This window comes from Ranitomeya variabilis, chromosome 3 (assembly GCF_051348905.1).
Source record: "Ranitomeya variabilis isolate aRanVar5 chromosome 3, aRanVar5.hap1, whole genome shotgun sequence".
Lineage (NCBI taxonomy): Eukaryota > Metazoa > Chordata > Amphibia > Anura > Dendrobatidae > Ranitomeya > Ranitomeya variabilis.
In genome coordinates this window covers 163,905,945-163,927,797 of record NC_135234.1, presented here as the reverse complement: position 1 = coordinate 163,927,797, position 21,853 = coordinate 163,905,945, and the positions used below count along the sequence as shown (strand labels likewise).

At 41.8% G+C, this 21,853-nt stretch overlaps 1 protein-coding gene across 2 annotated transcripts in view; it reads right to left on the bottom strand.

The window, feature by feature from the left end:
- Positions 1–21,853, bottom strand: part of LOC143815529 (amine oxidase [flavin-containing] B-like) — a 162,297-nt gene that overhangs the window by 121,673 nt on the left and 18,771 nt on the right. For both annotated transcript variants that reach the window (XM_077294817.1, XM_077294818.1), the window contains exon 2: positions 9,545–9,639. In XM_077294817.1, coding sequence (XP_077150932.1) covers positions 9,545–9,639 — 95 coding nt within the window. The remainder of the gene's footprint in view (positions 1–9,544; positions 9,640–21,853) is intronic.

The window sequence follows — 21,853 nt, the reverse complement described above, 5'->3', positions numbered from 1 at the left end:
GCAGTGAACCACAAAGTTCAAACATAAAAGTCTTTTTAATGTGTTATCTTCACACAGAAAAGGTTCCAATCCACACAAATGCATATAACTTCAGTGCATATAGCTTCAGTGTTAAATTCACACCAGTTGATAACAGCTTCCTTTAGATTGCAGTCACTACACATGCTAGTCCTCCTCTGACTAGTTCCATTGGTGTCCTGCACTGCTTTATCACAGTCTCTACTCACCGCTGTACACAGACCTTGACATTCTCCTGTCTGCAGCTGTGATACACGCCAGTCCTTCCTTCGGGCACAGGACAGACTACCTCCAGTTCACCTCCGGGCACAAGACCTGTCCACATCCATGACCAGTCATCGTGGACAGGAACACCACTGTGTATGCTGTGGGTTGTCAGGCCTCACTCTGGCCCTGACACACCTGAGACTCCTCAGACTCAATTCTAAAACTTCTCTATACTACAGGGTTTTTAACAATTGTAATCACAGCTACACCTGCCCCCTCATGGTCTCACTATGCCTTTGTGCACATCCAGGGAAGAACAAACGGCGCCCCCCTAGCTGTAACAGGGGTCATTGCCTCACTATATATATACATACTGTATATATATATATATATATATATATATATATATATATATATATATATACGGTATATACTCGAGTATAACCTGAGAATTTCAGCCCATTTTTTTAGGCTGAATTTGCCCCTCTTGGCTTATACTCGAGTCATTCCCAGGGGTCGGCAGGGGAGGGGGAGCAGCAGCTGTCTAATAATACTCACCTGCTCCTGGCACGGTCCCTGGACGTCTCTCGTTCTCCGGGGCGCTGACAGCTTCTTCCTGTAATGAGCGGTCACATGGTACCGCTCATTACAGTAATGAATATGGACCCCACTCCACTCCCATAGGGGTGGGACCGCATATTAATTTCTCTAAAGAGCGATACCATGTGACCGCTCAATACAGGAAGAAGCTGCCGGCGCCCGGAGAACCAGGGACCTCCAGGGACCACGCCGGGAGCAGGTGAGTATGGCGGGGCAGTGTGCTATATTCGCCTGTTCCTCGTTCCACCGTCGGTGCCGCTGTGTCTTCTGCGTCCTCTGCAGTGACGCTCAGGTCAGAGGGCGCGATGACGTGATTAGCGTGCGCCACCCTCTGCCTGAGCATCAGTGCGGAGGACGGGGAAGACACAGCGGTGCCCAGCAGTGGAACGAGGAACAGGTGAATATAGCAAGTGCCGGGGGCCTGAGCGACGAGAGGTGAGTATGTCATTTTTTTTTTTAAATCGCAGCAACAGCATATGGGGCAAATATCTCTATGGAGCATCTTATGGGGTCATGTGCAGCATTATATGGGGGCAAATATCTCTATGGAGAATCTTATGGGGCCATAATCAGCATTTGTGCAGCATTATATGGGGGCAAATATCTCTATGGAGCATCTTATGGGGCCATAATCAGCATTTGTGCAGCATTATATGGGGCAAATGTCTGTATGGAGCATCTTATGGGGGCCATAATCGGCATTTGTGCAGCATTATATGGGGCAAGTATCCCTATGGAGCATCTTATGGGGCCATAATCAGCATTTGTGCAGCATTATATGGGGCAAATGTCTGTATGGATCATCTTATGGGGCCATAATTGGCATTTGTGCAGCTTTATATGGGGCAAATGTGTCTATGGAGCATCTTATGGGGCCATAATCAGCATTTGTGCAGCATTATATGGGGCACATGTCTGTATGGAGCATCTTATGGGGCCATATTCAGCATTTGTGCAGCATTATATGGAGCGTACTTTGTATGGAGCATTATATGGGGCCCATCATGAACTCTATGGAGCATTATATGGGGCTCTTGATTCAATATGGATATTCAAAAACACTTAACCTACTGATGTCTCAATTAAATTTACATTTATTGACATCTATTTTTATTTTTGACATTTACCGGTAGCTGCTGCATTTCCCACCCTAGGCTTATACTCGAGTCATTAAGTTTTCCCAGTCTTTTGTGGCAAAATTAGGGGTCTTGTGTTGTGAATTCTACTCTTGGGCTCCCTCCGGTGGTTGTAAGTGGTAGCGCTGCTGTCTCTGAATCGCAGCATTTATCAGGTGTGTTCACTTTTTGCAATTCTGACTGGGCTATTTAGTCTTGCTTGACCCTTTAGTCAGTGCCAGTTGTCCATTGTTCCTGGAGGATTCACATCCCTGCCTGGTCTCTCCTGCTTTGCTGTTCATTTCAACAAAGATAAGTTCTGGCCCTGATTTTTGCTGTTCACATGCTGTGGCCTTATTGTTCAGTTCTTTTCCATGTTTTTGTCTGGTATCTCTGGAGATGCAGATATACCCTCCATATCTTTAGTTAGCTGTGGAGATTTTGTATTTTCTGTGGTGGATATTTTCTAGTGTTTTAATACTGACCGCATAGTACTCTGTCCTATCCTTTCTATTTAGCTAGAAGTGGCCTCCTTTGCTAAATTCTGATTTCAGTCTGTGTATGTTTTTTCCCTCTCCTCTCACAGTCAATATTTGTGGGGGGCTGTCTATCCTTTGGGGATTTTCTCTGAGGCAAGATAGTTTTCCCTTTTCTATCTCTAGGGGTAATTAGTCCTCCGGCTGTGTCGAGATGTCTAGGGAGTGATAGGTACATTCCACGGCTACTTCTAGTTGTGGTGTTAAGTTCAGGGTCTGCGGTCAGTACAGGTACCACCTTCTCCAGAGTACGTCTCATGCTGCTCTTAGGCCACCAGATCATAACAGTACAACTGGCCAACAATGAGTTAACCGCATCTCAGAAGAAGGGAAAGAAAGTGCTGAGCCATTTTTTTTTCTGTAGTCTGTTGTGTTTTTTTTTTTTTTTCTTCCCTCTTTAACTCTGGGTGGCTCAGGAGTTCGGCGCTGGTATGGATGTTCAGGGATTGGCTTCTCATGTGGATCAACTTGCTGCTAGAGTACAGGGTATTTCCGATTATATCGTTCAGACTTCGGTTTTAGAGCCTAGAATTCCAACTCCTGATTTGTTTTTTGGGGACAGGTCCAAATTTTTGAGCTTTAAAAATAACTGTAAACTGTTTTTTGCTCTGAAACCCCGTTCCTCTGGTGATCCCATCCAGCAGGTTAAAATTGTTATATCTCTGCTGCGTGGTGACCCCCAGGATTGGGCATTTGCCCTGGAACCTGGGAATCCGGCGTTGCTTAATGTAGACACCTTTTTTCAGGCGCTTGGGTTATTGTATGATGAACCTAATTCAGTGGATCATGCTGAGAAGACCTTGTTGGCCCTGTGTCAGGGTCAAGAAGCGGCAGAATCATATTGCCAGAAGTTTAGAAAATTGTCTGTACTGACTAAATGGAATGAGGATGCCTTGGCGGCAATTTTCAGAAAGGGTCTTTCTGAATCCGTTAAGGATGTTATGGTGGGGTTCCCCACGCCTGCTGGTCTGAGTGATTCTATGTCTCTGGCCATTCAGATTGATCGGCGCTTGCGCGAGCGCAGAGTTGTGCACACTATGGCATTGTCTTCCGAGTGGAGTCCTGAGCCTATGCAGTGTGATAGGATTGTGTCTAGAGCTGAACGACAAGGATTCAGACGTCAGAATAGGTTGTGTTTTTACTGCGGCGATTCTGCTCATGTTATTTCTGATTGCCCTAAGCGTACCAAGAGAATCGCTAATTCTGATACCATCAGTACTGTACAACCTAAATTTCTGTTATCTGTGACCCTGATCTGCTCATTATCGTCATTTTCTGTCATGGCATTTGTGGATTCAGGCGCCGCTCTAAACTTAATGGACTTAGAATTTGCCAGACATTGTGGTTTCCCCTTGCAGCCTTTGCAGAGTCCTATTCCTTTGAGGGGCATTGATGCTACACCGTTGGCTAAAAATAAACCTCAGTTTTGGACACAGCTGACCATGTGCATGGCGCCAGCCCATCAGGAAGATTGTCGTTTTCTGGTGTTGCATAATTTGCATGATGCTATTGTGCTGCGTTTCCCATGGTTACAGATGCATAATCCGGTATTAGATTGGAAATCTATGTCTGTGACTAGTTGGGGTTGTCAGGGGGTTCATGGTGACGTTCCTTTGATGTCAATTGCCTCCTCCCCCTCTTCTGAAATTCCTGAGTTTTTGTCAGATTTCCAGGATGTATTCAATGAGCCCAAGTCCAGTTCACTTCCACCGCATAGGGACTGTGATTGTACTATTGACTTGATTCCAGGCTGTAAGTTCCCTAAGGGCCGACTTTTCAACCTGTCTGTGCCAGAACATACCGCCATGCAGAGCTATGTTAAGGAGTCCTTGGAGAAGGGGCATATTCGGCCATCTTCTTCACCATTGGGAGCAGGTTTTTTTTTTGTTGCCAAAAAAGATGGCTCCTTGAGACCCTGTATTGATTATCGCCTCTTGAATAAGATCACGGTCAAATTCCAATACCCTTTGCCTTTGCTTTCTGATCTGTTTGCTAGGATTAAGGGGGCTAGTTGGTTTACTAAGATTGACCTTCGAGGGGCATATAATCTTGTTCGTATTAAGCAGGGTGACGAATGGAAAACTGCGCTTAATAGGCCCGAAGGCCATTTTGAATACCTTGTGATGCCATTCGGACTCTCTAATGCTCCATCTGTGTTTCAGTCCTTCATGCATGATATATTTCGGAATTATCTTGATAAATTCATGATTGTATATTTGGATGATATTTTGATTTTTTCAGATGATTGGGAGTCTCATGTGAAACAAGTCAGGATGGTATTTCAGATCCTTTGTGATAATGCCTTGTTTGTGAAGGGGTCTAAGTGCCTCTTTGGAGTACAGAAGATTTCTTTTTTGGGCTTCATTTTTTCTCCCTCATCTATAGAAATGGATCCGGTTAAGGTTCAGGCCATTCATGATTGGATCCAGCCCACATCCTTGAAGAGCCTTCAGAAATTTTTGGGCTTTGCTAATTTTTATCGCCGTTTCATTGCCAACTTCTCCAGTGTGGTTAAACCCCTGACCGATTTGACGAAGAAAGGCGCTGATGTGACGAATTGGTCCTCTGCGGCTGTTTCTGCCTTTCAGGAGCTTAAACACCGATTTACTTCTGCCCCTGTGTTGCGTCAGCCGGATGTTTCTCTTCCTTTTCAGGTTGAGGTTGACGCTTCTGAGATTGGGGCAGGGGCCGTTTTGTCTCAGAGGAATTCTGATGGTTCCTTGATGAAACCGTGTGCCTTCTTTTCTCGAAAGTTTTCGCCTGCGGAACGCAATTATGATGTCGGCAATCGGGAGTTGTTCGCTATGAAGTGGGCATTTGAGGAGTGGCAACATTGGCTTGAGGGGGCCAAGCACCGTATTGTGGTCTTGACCGATCATAAGAATCTGATTTATCTCGAGTCTGCTAAACGGCTGAATCCTAGACAGGCCCGATGGTCCCTGTTTTTCTCCCGTTTTGATTTTGTGGTCTCGTATCTTCCGGGTTCTAAGAATGTTAAGGCTGATGCCCTCTCTAGGAGCTTTTTGCCTGATTCTCCTGGAGTCCTTGAGCCGGTCGGCATTCTGAAGGAAGGGGTGATTCTTTCTGCCATCTCCCCTGATTTACGACGGGTTCTTCAGGAATTTCAGGCTGATAAACCTGACCGCTGTCCAGTGGGGAAATTGTTTGTTCCTGACAGATGGACTAGTAATGTGATTTCGGAGGTTCATTGTTCTGTGTTGGCTGGTCATCCTGGGATTTTTGGTACCAGAGATTTGGTTGGTAGGTCCTTTTGGTTGCCTTCTTTGTCACGGGATGTGCATTCTTTTGTGCAGTCCTGTGGGACTTGTGCGCGGGCCAAGCCTTGCTGTTCCCGCGTTAGTGGGTTGCTTTTGCCTTTGCCGGTCCCTGAGAGGCCTTGGACGCATATTTCTATGGATTTTATTTCGGATCTTCCGGTTTCCCAGAGGATGTCAGTTATCTGGGTGGTTTGTGACCGGTTTTCTAAGATGGTTCATTTGGTACCTTTGCCTAAGTTGCCTTCCTCTTCTGATTTGGTTCCGTTGTTTTTTTCAGCATGTGGTTCGTTTGCATGGCATTCCGGAGAATATTGTGTCCGATAGAGGTTCCCAGTTTGTTTCTAGGTTTTGGCGGGCCTTTTGTGCTAGGCTGGGCATTGATTTGTCTTTTTCTTCCGCATTTCATCCTCAGACAAATGGCCAAACCGAGCGAACTAATCAGACTTTGGAAACTTATTTGAGATGCTTTGTGTCTGCTGATCAGGATGATTGGGTGGCTTTCTTGCCATTGGCCGAGTTTGCCCTTAATAATTGGGCTAGTTCTGCTACCTTAGTTTCACCCTTCTTTTGTAACTCTGGTTTTCATCCTCGTTTTTCTTCGGGGCAGGTTGAGCCTTCTGATTGTCCTGGGGTGGACACTGTGGTTGACAGGTTGCAGCAAATTTGGGCTCATGTTGTTGACAATTTGGTGTTGTCTCAGGAGGGGGCTCAGCGTTTTGCTAACCGTCGTCGGTGTGTTGGTTCCCGGCTTCGGGTTGGGGATTTGGTCTGGTTGTCTTCCCGTCATGTTCCTATGAAGGTTTCTTCCCCTAAGTTCAAGCTTCGGTTTATTGGCCCTTATAGGATTTATCAATGATGAGATTATCAATCCAGTGTCTTTTCGTTTGGCCCTTCCAGCCTCTTTTTCCATCCATAATGTTTTTCATAGATCTTTGTTGCGGAAATATGTGGTGCCCGTTGTTCCCTCTGTTGATCCTCCTCCCCGGTGTTGATTGATGGGGAGTTGGAGTATGTGGTTGAGAAGATTTTGGATTCTCGTTTTTCGAGGCGGAAGCTTCAGTATCTTGTCAAATGGAAGGGTTATGGCCAGGAGGATAATTCTTGGGTTGTTGCCTCCGATGTTCATGCTGAGGATTTGGTTCGTGCCTTTCATTTGGCTCGTCCGGATCGGCCTGGGGGCTCTGATGAGGGTTCGGTGACCCCTCCTCAAGGGGGGGGGGTACTGTTGTGAATTCTGCTCTTGGGCTCCCTCTGGTGGTTGTAAGTGGTAGCGCTGCTGTCTCTGAATCGCAGCATTCATCAGGTGTGTTCACTTTTTGCAATTCTGACTGGGCTATTTAGTCTTGCTTGACCCTTTAGTCAGTGCCAGTTGTCCATTGTTCCTGGAGGATTCACATCCCTGCCTGGTCTCTCCTGCTTTGCTGTTCATTTCAACAAAGATAAGTTCTGGCCTTGATTTTTGCTGTCCACATGCTGTGGCCTTATTGTTCAGTTCTTTTCCATGTTTTTGTCTTGTCCAGCTTGGTCTGTATAAGGATTTGTTTAACCAAGCTGGTATCTCTGGAGATGCAGATATACCCTCCATATCTTTAGTTAGCTGTGGAGATTTTGTATTTTCTGTGGTGGATATTTTCTAGTGTTTTAATACTGACCGCATAGTACTCTGTCCTATCCTTTCTATTTAGCTAGAAGTGGCCTCCTTTGCTAAATTCTGATTTCAGTCTGTGTATGTTTTTTCCCTCTCCTCTCACAGTCAATATTTGTGGGGGGCTGTCTATCCTTTGGGGATTTTCTATGAGGCAAGATAGTTTTCCCTTTTCTATCTCTAGGGGTAATTAGTCCTCCGGCTGTGTCGAGATGTCTAGGGAGTGATAGGTACATTCCACGGCTACTTCTAGTTGCGGTGTTAAGTTCAGAGTCTGCGGTCAGTACAGGTACCACCTTCTCCAGAGTACGTCTCATGCTGCTCTTAGGCCACCAGATCATAACAGTCTTGGCTTATACTCGAGTATATACGGTATATAAAACAGTTGAAGATGTTAGGAAAAACCTATTTTCCCATGGTGGTTTCTCACTGATCACTCCAGTGGTGCACCTGGTCTTTGCTTACATCCAACTGGAATGTGATTTTTTCAGCCAATCAGAAATTGCAGTGGTCATGTGCCATACAACTGGCATCATGGGTTTTATCACTGAGCAATGATGTAGGAGTGGTGGAGGTGATGTCCTACTCCTTGATACCCCAAATGGTTAAATGTGTTTTATGTTAATGCATTTTGTCAAGGGTAACACCCACTGGGGCTGCAGTCTAGCCTAGATAGGGTTAACTGTAAAGGCCAGCCCAGTTTGTGTAGGGACAAAGTGGGCCTAATACTCAGTGCAGTGGATTGCCAAAGAACCCTTCCGTGTGAATCCATCTGCTGACCTGGAAACCTCGAGATGGATGTCAAGGCCTGTGAAGCTACAGGGAAAGATCGACTCAATCTCTAAGAGGTGGGAGGTGATGCAATCTGGGTGCACTGCCAGTGTTGGAGAAGAATTCCTAGTGGTAGAGAAGTTAATAAGAGGGATACTCTACCCACACGGAGAACCAGAGCTGAAGTTTTGTCCGGTACCTGTTGGAAAGACAACAACCCTTCGGGCCTTATCCTTTATGCCTTTTTGTAAAGACTGCCAGTTGTCAAGTAAAAATTAGATTGTTTTTACGAATCCTGTGTCCCCTGGGTTGATTGCTCCCAAGGTTCCAGAAGAGAAAAACCTAGAGCCAATGGAAGCCTGTGGGCCAGAAGTAAGTGTGAAGCACACCGAGATGGGGATACATGTTTTCTGTAGAGTTCCAGAGCAAGTGGAAGAAGCAGTTCGTCCATGACTACCTTGCTTGGGCACTTTACAATTATGCAAATAGTATTGCACATGACTGCTGCTGTCACTGACTGACTGCAGTGGTCACATGTAACAAGAGACTAGGATCAACAGCAGTAGCTGTTGCAAATTAGTAAGATGATTTTACATTGCAACATTGACTTCATTAATAATTCATCCATATGTTTTTTAGAGTATATTCACATGAAAGCTTTCGACATGGATTTTTCTGGATGAAAAATCTACATAAAAAAGTACTTAAAAAAACATAAAATTTTTTGGGGGAGGGGATTGTTGTTGTTTTTTTCTGCGTCAGTACATTCAGTAGGCAGATTTTAAAAAAAAATTTCAAGCAGAATTGCATCAAGAATTGACATGCTGTTTGTTTTTCCATGTGAAATAAAAACATTATACCATGTGCAATATGGGCATAGTTTTCTCATTTAACGTGAAATGGAAGATTATTCTGAGAGTCTTTGAAGAAGCTTTTTATGTGGATTTTGAGCAGAATCTGTGCCCATTTCTATGTCAATTCACACTGTGTAAATATACCCTAAGCAAAAGAAAAATCAAAAACGAAACAAATTAAAAACTAATGAAACAAAATGCATTCAACATTCACTGTGCATCCTGTGTTTTTAGCCAGTATTAAACATTACTACTTGTTATTACCAGAGAAAAAATACAGGGATTTTTATAACATATCCACTTAATGGATTGCACCTAATAATAATAATAATCTTTACTTTTTATATAGATTATAGATTATGGATCGCACATAGCGAACAAAGAAAAATGTGACGCGTTTTTGCCTTGTAAAACGCCCATGATTGTTCTTATTAGTTCCGTAAACAGCAAAACTCATGAGTTTTAACATTTTTATTTTGAGTTTAAAAAATTATGTGCAGTTAAACCAATAACACCTCACCCGAATAGTATGTGTTCGTCCACCAACTCTGTCCCGAGCCTCCAACACAATGACATTGAGTCCTGCTTCTGTCAGAAGTTTAGCAGCTGAAAGGCCTGCAAAAAATAGACAAATCCAATTACAAACTTTACACATTCACGAACAATTAGGAAATGTGAAGTATCTGGTGTAGTGTACTGTAATTCAGATAATTTATTGTGTAGTACTGTAGATACTGTGACAAAGTCACTGGCGAAGTGCTGGAGGGGAGATACGTTTCACTGAGGCTATTCAGTGATTTGAAACAAAGAAGTTTCATTCAGCACACTATGTGTTGAGAGGGGTTAGTCGGCCAAGATTCATTTATCTGTCCTGACTCCATTTTGGTTATTCTACATGCATCTTTTTTTCCCAAAGTGGATGGATTCTGTGTATGTTTGGAGATAAAGGATTCTCAGGAATTTCTTTGTCTAACAGGACTGATAGATAACCTAGCAAAGTGAAAGTAAGAGGTACCACACCTAAACTCTACAGCTGGGTGTAGACATTATTAACTTTAGCCAGTTAGATGTATGTATGCTAATGCCAGCATATATGTAGAGCCAATTATATTGTTTCAATGTATGTCCATTCTAAACCTATATAAGCCCTGACTGATAATATAGCAAAGAAAGTTCTGCTAAAATACATTAGAATGTTCCGCATGGTACTTCTCTAATGTACGTATTGGATTTTACAATTTAATTTGGAGCAGGTACAACATATCAGAACGTTCCACATTATGTGGTGAAGACACTCTCTTGTAACAGTGTTGGTGCCAGAGGGTTGGATGATAGCTCACGTGGAATATAAGAAATGTAAGAAGGTGCATTCAGGCAACTACCGTCCGGTACGTCTAACATCAGTAGTGTGCAAAGTTTCTGAGGGCATTATAAGAGATGACCTGCAGAAATACATTGCAGAGAATAATATAATAACTGACAACCAGCATGGATTCATGAAGGATAGGTCATGTCTAAGTTGGGTTTCTAAGGATAGGTTATGTCTATGTTGGGTTTCTATGAGGAGGAAGTGCAAATCTGGATGTTGGTAATGCACCTTATGGGATTTATCTGGACTTTGCAAAGGCACTTGATACTGTACCACATAACAGCCTTATACTGATGCTCCAGAAGCAATGACTGGGGAAAACTATATACAGATGGGTAAGGAATTGGGTAAAACGCAGGAAAGAAAGAGTCGTCGTAAATGGTACATTCTCTAAATGGGATATAGTCAGCAATTCGGTACCGCACGGATCTGTGCGAGGACCAATTCCTTCTAATTTCTTCATTAACCCTTTTATGACCTTGGATGACCTTTGATCAGCTGTCATGTGCCCGTAACAGTCGCTGGTGAAATCGCAATCCACCTTTGACTGTTAGCATGTTAAATACCGCTGTCAATCTCTGAGAGCACCATTTAACTTCTGTAAACCAGGTGCACGTCATAAGACCCGCCCATCGGTGCTCCGTCACGTGATAGAGGGGTGCTAAAGAGTTGACATGACAGCCGGGGGTCTGCAGAAGATCCTGGATCTTGTCATTGCAAATCTCCTATAAATGTCGGCCTGTGGCTCATGATGATTCCTGTTACACATAGCAGGGCTGAAGGATGACTGGAGCTTCAAGTCTCCTAAGGGGACTATTGTATAAAATAAAAGTAAAAAAAAGTTTTAATAAAAAATAAATAATAATAAACATTTTGTATTTTAGAAATTTCTGATCTATCAAAATATAAAGTAGAATAATCCGATCGGTAACAGTGTAACAAGAAAAACAATCAAAATGTCCGAACTACGTTGTTTTGGTCACCGCAACATTGTAATAAAATGCAATAACAGGCGAACGAATCATCCTATCTACTCATAAATGGTATCAATGAAAACATCAGCTTGGAGTGCAAACAATAAGCCATGACCCAGGTCCAGATCCCGAAAAATGGAGGAGCTATGGGTCTCGGAAAATGGCACCATTTTATTTCTTACATACTTTGGATCTTTTTTCTCCACTTAAATAGAAAAGAACCTATACATGTTTGGTATTTGCGTACTCATACTGACCTGGATAATCATAATGACAGGTCAGTTTTAGCATTTAGTGAACATAGTAGAAAGAAAGAAAAAAGCAATTGTGGAATTGCACTTTTTTTGCAATTTCACCACACTTGGAATTTTTTATGTAGATAAATATAAAGTAATACACCTAGGACGGAGTAATCCTATCGTTGCATATACATTAAATGGGAGTATACTAGGGACTACAGAATAGGAGGACTTGGGTATTCTGGTTCCAAGTAAGCTGAGCAAACACGATTTTAGGATGTATAAAAAGAGAGATAAAATCCTGTGATCCCAATGTATTACCCCTATATAAATCACTTGTGAGGCCACATATAGAATATTCGATCTAGTTTGGGGATCCACATTTAAAGAGTTCAGGAGTTAGAGTCAGTTCAAAGCTGAGGTACTAGATTATTACAAGAAATTGAAGGCCTCTCATATGAGAAGTTGGAAATGTTGGGCTTGTTTAGCTCAGAAAAGGGACGTTTCAGAGGAGATCCCATTTATATGTATAAATACATGTATTGTCAATACAAAGGACTGGAATATTCCTTCCAAAGGCCATAGAAAGGGCCAGGGGGCACTAATTACAGGTAGGAGAAAGGTGATTCAGGCAGCTAAATAGGAAATGGTTCTTTACAGTTAGAGCTGCATTTTGTTCGACATGACTTGCATTTATTTCTGAAAATATCGGAAATCTGGCAAAACGTTTGAAAGTTTCACAATTTTCAAACGTTTAATCTTCATGCCCCTAATTCAGAGAGTTATATCACACAAAATAGTTCATAAATAACATTTACCACATGTCCACTTTACATCAGCACATATCTGAAACATAATGCTATTTTGTTACGAAGTTAGAAGGGTTAAAAGTTGATTGGCAATTTCTCATTTTTCCATAAAATCTACAAAACCATTTTTTTAGGGCCCATATCACATTTGAAGTGACTTTGAGGGGCCCATAAAACAGAAAATACCCCAAACTGACACCATTCTAAAAACTGCACCCCTCAAGGTGTTCAAAATCACATTCAAGAAGCATTTTAACCCTTCAGGTGCTTCACAAGAATTAATGGAATATGGAAGGAAAAAATTAACATTTAACTTTTTCCCACAAAAATATTACTTTAGCGCCAAATTTTTCATTTTCACAAGGGTAACAGAAGAAAATGTACCATAAAATTTGTTGTGCAATTTCTCCTGAGTACGCCAATACCACATATGAGGCGGAAAACTACTTTTTGGGCACACAGCAGGGCTCGGAAGGGAAGGAGCGCTATTTGACTTTTGTAATTCAAAATTGACTTGAATTAATAGCCAATGCCATGTCGCATTTGAAGACTCCCTGAGTTGCCTAAACAGTGGAAACCCCCCACAAGTTATCACAATTTGGAAACTAGATCCTCAAGAACTTTATCTAGGTGTGTGGTGAGCACCTTGAAACCTCAGGGGCTTTACAGAATTTTATAATGTTGAGTCATGAAAATTAAAACACACATTTTTTCCACAAAAATGTTATTTTAGCCTCAATTTTTTTATTTTACAAGGATAGCAAGACAAAAATGTTTGACCAAATTTTTTTTTGCAATTTCTCCTGAGTACATTGATATCACATACGTGGAGGAAAACTACTGTCTGGGTGCATGGCAGGGCTTGGAAGGGAAGGGGCGCCATTTGACTTTTGGAATACAAAATTGGCTTGAATCAATAGCCGATGCCATGCCTCATTTGGAGAGCCCCTGAGATGTCTAAACAGTGTAAATCTCCTACAAGTTACCCCATTTTAGAAACTAGACCCCTCAAGGACTTTATCTAGATGTGTGGTGAGCACTTTGAGCCCTCAGGGGCTTCACAGAGTTTTATAATGTTGAGATGTGAAAATTAAAAAACACATTTTCCCAACAAAAATTTTTCAGCCCCATTTTTTTTAATTTTCACAATAGTAAGGAAAGTGATGTCAAAATTTGTTGTGCAATTTTTCCAAAGTATGCATTTACCCTATATTTGTTGGGCGCATGGTAGGGCTGGAAAGGGAATGAGTGCTATTTTGACTGCAATAGCTTGTGAGCACCATGTCACATTTGAAAAGCCCCTGACATGCCAAAACAGCAATGAGTTCATTTCAGGGTGCAGTGATCATATTGTCACAAGTGGGTAACAGAATTTCATACTATTGGGCAGTAAAGAAAAGATAATAAAATTTTTACCACAAAAAAATTGTTTTAGCCCCCGATTTTACATTTTCACACTGGGGAATGGGTAAAAATGGTGCCAAAAGGTGTCACACAATTTCTGCTGAATGTGGCAATACTCCATATGTGGCTGTACAGTACTGCTTAGCCACACAGCGAGACTCGGAAGGGACGGAGCGCTATTTGACTCTTGGAGAACAAATTATTATAGAATAGTTTCCAGACTCGATATACAGAGCCCCTAAATGCCAGAAAAGCAGAATCCCCCCTCAAGTGACCCCATTTTGGAAATTACACCCCTTTGAGAATTTATCTTCAGGTGTAGTGATGATTTTGACTCCATAAGTGTTTTCCAGAAACAAGCAGCAGTGGATGTAGCTCGGTGAAAATTGCAAACTGCCGTTGTAGTGACCAGTACTCTGTAGTGACCAGTAAGTTATGCACAGCCAATGCTCCTGGAGACATACATCGCAAGTTAGGTGGACTTATATTGCTACAGAAATGCCAAACGTGGACGCTTAATATGGATTAAGGACACTGGGGCTCCGAAGGAAGGGAGCATTTGAATTTGGGAGCTCAGTATTTGCTGAATTTCTTTTACGGGGGCGAGTAGCCATAGCACTTTTCCAGAGCCTTTATACTACCAATAACGTAGAAGCCTCCTATATTTCAGTTAACAGATGACAGATCTGAGTGGGGACTTGCTTTTTTGTGGATTGAGTTAAAGCTTTTGTTGTGAACATTTTACATAATATTTGGGATCACATTTATCCAGCAATTTACGCTGAGCACTTACTTTGGGGTTTCCATCTAAATTTCAAATGATTCAGATGAAACCCCCGATAGGATCCATTCACTATAATGAGGCAGCAGAGTTACTCTGGACTCCGCCTAGCCTCTGTTCAACAGTGTCCTTTTTAGAGGTGCACTAGCAAACCGCGCTTTTATGTATGACTAAAAAGACGGACACCACTGGATCACAGGTCAGACGGCGTCCACAGTGCCTCCATCTGATTCATTATAGGGAATTTTTCTCCGGGGGTTCAGTCTGAATCACGTATTTCAGAGATTTATATGGAAAATCCGGTGTAAGCGCTCAGTGAAGAGTGCAGGATAAATATGAGCCGAGCCTTACTGAAATCTTTGTGAAGCAACATGAACAAATCAACAGCGGGTGAAAAACATTTTCTATTTATTTTTTACACCATTGCTCATGCAGTATAAGTGATTAGGTGACTTTATTCTTTGGGTCGGTGCGATTACAGCTATACCAGATTTATATTGGGTTTTCATATTTGGTGGCTGTGACACACTAAAAGACGCCTTTTATTTGCGCATCACCATATTTTGAGAGCTATAATTTTTCCATATTTCAGTCAACAAAGTCATGCGATGGCTTGCAATTTGCATGACAAGTTGACGTTTTTATTGGTACAATTTTTGGGCACATTGCATTTTTTTTAGCATTTTCTATTCTGATTTTTGGCAGACAGAATGATCAATCACTAGCAATTCAAGAATTGGTTTTTAGTGTTTTTTTTATTGCCATTCCAGTGTTTTTTTTTATTGCCACTCTGCTGTACGGCTGGCGCTGTCACAGTCAGTGCAGGGAAGCTCTCGGCAGCAGCGCGTGCTTTAGCAGCGCTCCTGCCGAAAGCAGTTTTAACCCTGTGGATGCCGGGGGACGTGACAGACATCAGAATGTGAGTATGTACTGGTTTTTTTTTTAACTTTTACAATGGTAACCAGGGTAAATATCGGGTTACTAAGCGCGGCCCTGCACTTAGTAACCCGATGTTTACCCTGGTTACCCGGGTGCTGCAGGGGGACTTCGGCATAGTTGAAGACAGTTTCAACGATGCCGAAGTCGTTCCCCTGATCGTTGGTCACTGGAGAGAGCTGTCTGTGTGACAGCTCCCCAGCGACCACACAATGACTTACCAACGATCACGGCAAGGTCGTATAGCTGGTCGTGATCGTTGGTAAGTCGTTTAGTGTAACCCCAGCTTTAAAGAAGAAGTTAAAGGTCTGTGAGAGCCAGAAATCTTGCATGTTTTTAGGTGACCAAATACTTATTTTCCACCATAATTTGCAAAATAAATCTTGCCAAATCAGACAATGTGATTTTCTGGATTTGTTTTCTCATTTTGACTCTCATAGTTGTGGTCTACCTATGATGTCAATTACAGGCCTCTCTCATCTTTATAAGTGGGAGAACTTGCACAATTGGTGGCTGACTAAATACTTTTTTTCCCCACTGTAACTTTTTGTATCTTAATACAGGGCCAAAGAACGTAATGGAAGATGTATAGACAGTTTTACAATTTCCTGTTTACTTGCCAAAAGATGGTGGTGCAGGACCTGCCCCAAGTTTATGTATGTGGAGGGACCCTTTAGTATCAAAGCTATAGTGGGCCCCCTGTTACTCTCCAGTGCCCACATTGTATATTTTGGCACAGTATAAAAGTGAGAGTTCAAATATCTCACAGTAAAGTGTCAAAAATACAGTTTTCCAGCTAGAATGCCATTAACCCCTTAGTAACCGAGCCAATTTTGACCTTAATGACCAAGCCAATTTTTACAATTCTGACCAGTGTCACTTTATGTGGTTATAACTGTGGAACGCTTCAATAGATCCCACTCATTCTGAGATTGTGTTTTTCATGACATATTGTATTCATGTTAGTGGTAAAATTTATTTGATATGACTTGCGTTTATTTATGAAAAAAATAGAAATTTGGCAAATATTTTGAAAATTTTTGTGCCCTTAAATCAGAGAGTTATGTCACACAAAATAGTTAATAAATAACACTTTCCACATATCAACTCTACATAAGAACAATTTTGGAAACAATTTTTTTTGTCAGGACGTTATAAGGGTTAAAATTTGACCAACAATTTCTCTTTTTACCAACAAAATTTAGAAAAACATTTTTTTAGGGACCACAGCACATTTGAAGAGACTTTGAGGGGTTAGTATGACAAAGTACCAAAGTATGACACCATTCTAAAAACTGCACCTCTCAAGGTACTCAAAACCACATTCAAGAAGTTTATTAACCCTTCAGGTGCTTCACGACAACTAAAGCAACATGGAAGGAAAAAATTGACATTTAACTTTTTTCACAAAAAATTAACTTTAGACCCAAACTTTTTTATTTTCATAAGGGTAACGATAGAAAATGTACCCCAATATTTGTTTTGCATTTCTCCTGAGTACACCGATACCCCATTTATGAGGTAAATCCACTGCTTGGGTGCATGGCAGGGCTCAGAAGAGGGGAGCACCTTTTAATTTATTGAATGCAAAATTGGCTGGGGTTGATGATGGGTACCATGTCGCGTTTGGAGACCCACTGATGTGCCTAAACAGTGGAAACCTCCTACAAGTGACCCCATTTTGGAAACTACTCCCATCAAGGATTTTATCCAGGGGTATAGTGAGAATTTTGAACCCACAGGTATGTCACAGAATTTGATAACATTAGGTTGTCATATTGAATTTGTCATCATTAGTGTTGAGTGCAAGTGCTCGCTACTCCAGTTTGCATCGGGTGCTCGGCTATGTATCGAAAATCTCGGGTGCTAGAGTGACATGCTCGAGACACTGCCCCACATGTTTCGTGGCTGTTAGACACCCAAAACAAACATTCGGGGATCTGCGATACTCAGTGCATATCCAACACCCAATGCAAAAACAAGTAGCGAGCACTTGCACTCAACACTAGCAATCCTATCGTCATCATTTTTCCTTTTTGCTTTTAAAAAAAAAACAATTATAATTCCAAATCTAACACACCCCTAACCCCAACCCTAACCCCAACACACCCCTTACTCTAACCTCAATCCCAACCCTAACTCTAACCACAACCCTAAACCCGACCCCAGCCCTAACATCAATTGCAACCCTAACCCTAACTGCAAAGAACACCTTGTAAAAATTACAATTGTTTGATTTTCTTATTTTTATCTAAGAGGTGACAAAGGGGGGTTTGATTTGCTATTTTTTGGGAAAACTCAAGCATTTTTTCCAAAAGATCTTACAAGGAGGTCTGGGTAGAGAGGGTGGAGAAAATAGCTGAAATGGATAGAAACACTGCTGAAATGGAATGCGAACACCATGGAGAATGCATGTCTGACTCCCAGGCCACTGCTGGGAACAATGTTGTCAGAGTATTATGCCACTTTTACAGACTGACAAGAAAACATACAAAACCAAAGCTAAAATAGATTTTACAGTGAATAATGTTAGGAAACATTTTTTCCTGTATAATGATGCGATACCGGCCAGCTATGAACTGATGTAACCTTAGTGACATCAGTAAGGACACCAGTTCACAACCGCCTGAGCATCACAGAGCAACGTGACTGGCAGTCCGCGTGACTTGGTGCAACTCCTGTAACCTTAATTCATAGCCTCCAGGTGTACCAGCAGCTGGAAACTTCAGTAACCTTAAAGTCTCCCTTAAAAGATTCCTTAAGATTTTGAACCTCACAGCTACTGCTAGAACTGTTGGCCGTTAACTTACCAGAGGTCACAACCACTGGGTTTCGTGGCAGCTGTGAGGCCCAGAAAACTTAAGGGAGCTTTAAGGTTACAGGCACTCCTAGCTCCTCGGACACCTAGAGGCTGTGAACACCAAGTGACTTGGCGGAATTGCTGTAACCTTAGTTCACAGCCTCCAGGTGTCCCAGTAGCTGGGAACTCCAGTAATCTTAAAGTCTCCCTGTTGTGGGCACACGTTGCGTTTTTACCACGTTTAAGGGCTTAGTTAATGAGATAGATAGAGATAGATAAAGGGATGGATAGATATATAATAGATAGGTTAGATAGCTACATAGAAATAGAGAAATAGCTGGCAGGTATCCGGCAGCTTTCTAGGAATACATTTAAAAAAAATGATGTGGGGTGCCCTCTATTTTTAATAACCAGGTAAGGCAAAGCAGACTGTTCCCGCTCCTTCCACTTTTATGGGAGCAGTGGCGTAATGTGTGACCCTGCTCTGTCCACTTCTATGGAAGCAGTGGTGTAATATGTGATCCTGCTCTGTCTACTTCCATGGGAGTAGTAATGTAGTGGATGGAGCGGGGTCATACATTACACTATTGCTCACATAGACGTAGACAGAGTGGGGTTGCACATTACACCACTGTTCACATAAAAGTAGACGGAGCGGCATCACACATTACATACATTAGATACTGCATATCTAATTCCATCCTGAGTAATACACTCTGCTGAGGCGAATATCTAATCCTATCATGTGATGCATTACATTGAGCCCTGTATCTAAATCCAGTATGTGTTACGTAATACATTTCAAGTATCTAACCCCATGTTATGATGCATCGAGCAGCACCAACTAACAGAATTTATGCTGCCAGCCCTCCTTGGTGACATTGTCTACTTGTCAATATCACTTTGCAGTCACCAACAAGATGGCTCACTCACTGTGATGCTAAACTTCATTCATCCTTACCCTTTTGCAAACACCAAAATGAGAAGAGTAATGTCACACACACATGGATGCAGACCTCCCCCCCCCCCCCCCGCACACACACACACACACACTCTCTCCTAATTTACTGCAGTCATACTGTGAGCTAAGACTACACTAGGTTTTCATGACAAATTTCAGGAGGTGCTTCCCCTCGTGTTTAAAAGTGGAAAATATTAAACTTTTTTTACATTACTTTCATATTTTACCTATATTAAAACAAATGACAAAATTTTTGAAAAATTAAAACATTAATTCTTCACATTTTTTCAATTGTTGAAAATATATATATATATATATATATATATATATATATATATAGCACCTTCTCTCCTTAAAATCTGGGCTCAATTTAAGAAAGGACATCGTGTTACATTTTTTACTGTTACTGTGCCCTCCCTATGTGTTGTTCTTTTCTCTGTCCATTTATTTTCTAGCACACAGTATACCATCAGCAGTTTCTGAATACACTTTACCGGGTTGCTGTTGCTGTTGCGTTTAGATGTTCGGGATGGTTATGGCTTATTTCTCGTTTTTCAAGTTTGACTGGTGGATTGATGGATAGGCGCCTGTGTGGTTGGATATGGGGTTGCTTAGTGTTGGTTGTTTTTTTTTTATATAGCTTAGAACATTATGGTTTTATTGCCGCTCTATTATAACATATGAAAAAAAGTGGGTTTTTTTGGTAATGTCTATAACCAAGACTAGAAAAATGTTGTCTCTGTCCAAATATATATGGACTTAACTGTATGAACTTGGACCAATACATACTTACAAAACAAATAAGATAATCTGCTGCATGAAAACTTTCTGCTGAGGCTACTTTCACACTAGTCCGTCGGTACGGGCCGTCGCAAACCGTCGGCCCGACGTACCGATGGACAGTGTGGTAAGTAGCACAACGGGGGCAGCGGATGCAGTTTTTCAACGCATCCGCTGCCCCATTGTAAGGTCCGGGGAGGAGGGGGCGGAGTTTCGGCCGCGCATGTGCGGTCGGAAATGGTGGACACGACGCACAAAAAAAGTTAGATGTAACTTTTTTTGTGCCAACGGTCCGCCAAAACACGACGCATCCGTCGTGCCATACGTCACAATGCGTCGCTAATGTAAGTCTATGGGTAAAAAACGCATCCTGCAGACAACTTTGCAGGATGCATTTTTTTCTCCTAAACGACGCATTGCGACATATTACAAACGACGCTAGTGTGAAAGTAGCCACTTGTACTCATAGCACTTTGCACACATTCACTCTATTTACCAGCAGTATAGAAAACCTAGGTAAACATTTAACTCCAAGTTTACAGCACAAAGAACCTGTGTCATGTTTGTGTATACTTTATAGTTGATCAGTTCTTATTATAACAGTGAGCAGTATGTTCATATAGGCAGTCAATAACAAAATGGAGATTTCTAATTAGGAGAAATAGCATATCATTGCAAATCTCTCAATAATTAGTAGGATATAGTTTAAGGAAAGACGTTTGGAATGCTCCTTAACCACAAAGGATTATCTACATATGGTAATTGTTTGTCTGCATATATTACAACACTATATTGTTCAAAATACCTAAACTTGTGACTGCAATAATACAGATTTATGACCATTTTCTGTAATATTTATATCAGAGTTGAAGTCCCTCCATTTTTCAGCAACTTTTTGAACTTTTCATTTGTTTTTTAAATAAATTAACCAATAAAAAAGTATTTTTATACAGAGCCTCTCACCTAGCCAAATCAGTTCTCATGCTTTGCACTGACGAGGGCCAACAGCCCGAAACACAGTGTCTGCGAATTAAGATACTGATTTGGCATTTTGTCCTAAGTCATATTGCACGACTCGTTAAAGGGTTGATTGTGACTTGTAGGATCGCTACTTCCAACAGTTGGCGCTATAGAGTTCAAGTCCTTTTTTTCTGTGAAGAGGCAATTTGCATATTTTTATACACTATTTTGGATTATCTAATATCATTAGCTGTATAGGCTGAGGGAGGATTTGTGATTACCTAGTGGTTCCACCTCTTGCTACCTCCCTCCTTCCCTCTATTATGGTGTTAGCCTATTAGAACTTGGGACACTTTTAGCATTATTGAGTTGTCTAATGCAATTGGGCATATATCAGTATAAGGCCGGTTTCACATGTACTGATGTTTTCAGTACCGGAAAAAAACAGTACCGGAGATATCAGTGTTCATGTGTCCATGTGTGTAATACTTGTGACATGCGTGTGGCAAGCAAGTGCTTCCTGTGTGCCACATCAATACCACATGTACTGGCACCTAGGTAGCAGCGGTACTGTTAGAGCTATTTCCCAGCGCCGGGTGCTGAAGATTGCTCTCATCATTCTCCCCTGCTCTGCCGACAATCAGCTAGAGCAGGGGAGAATGTTGAGAGCTATATTCAACTAATAACAGCGAGAGCAGGCGGCAGCTGATAGGAATATTCATCAGCTGCTGCCTGCGCTATAGATAAATAACTTTAAAAAAGTGTGTGGGTTCCTCTGTATTTTTGATAGCCAGCCAGGTAAAACTCACAGTTGGG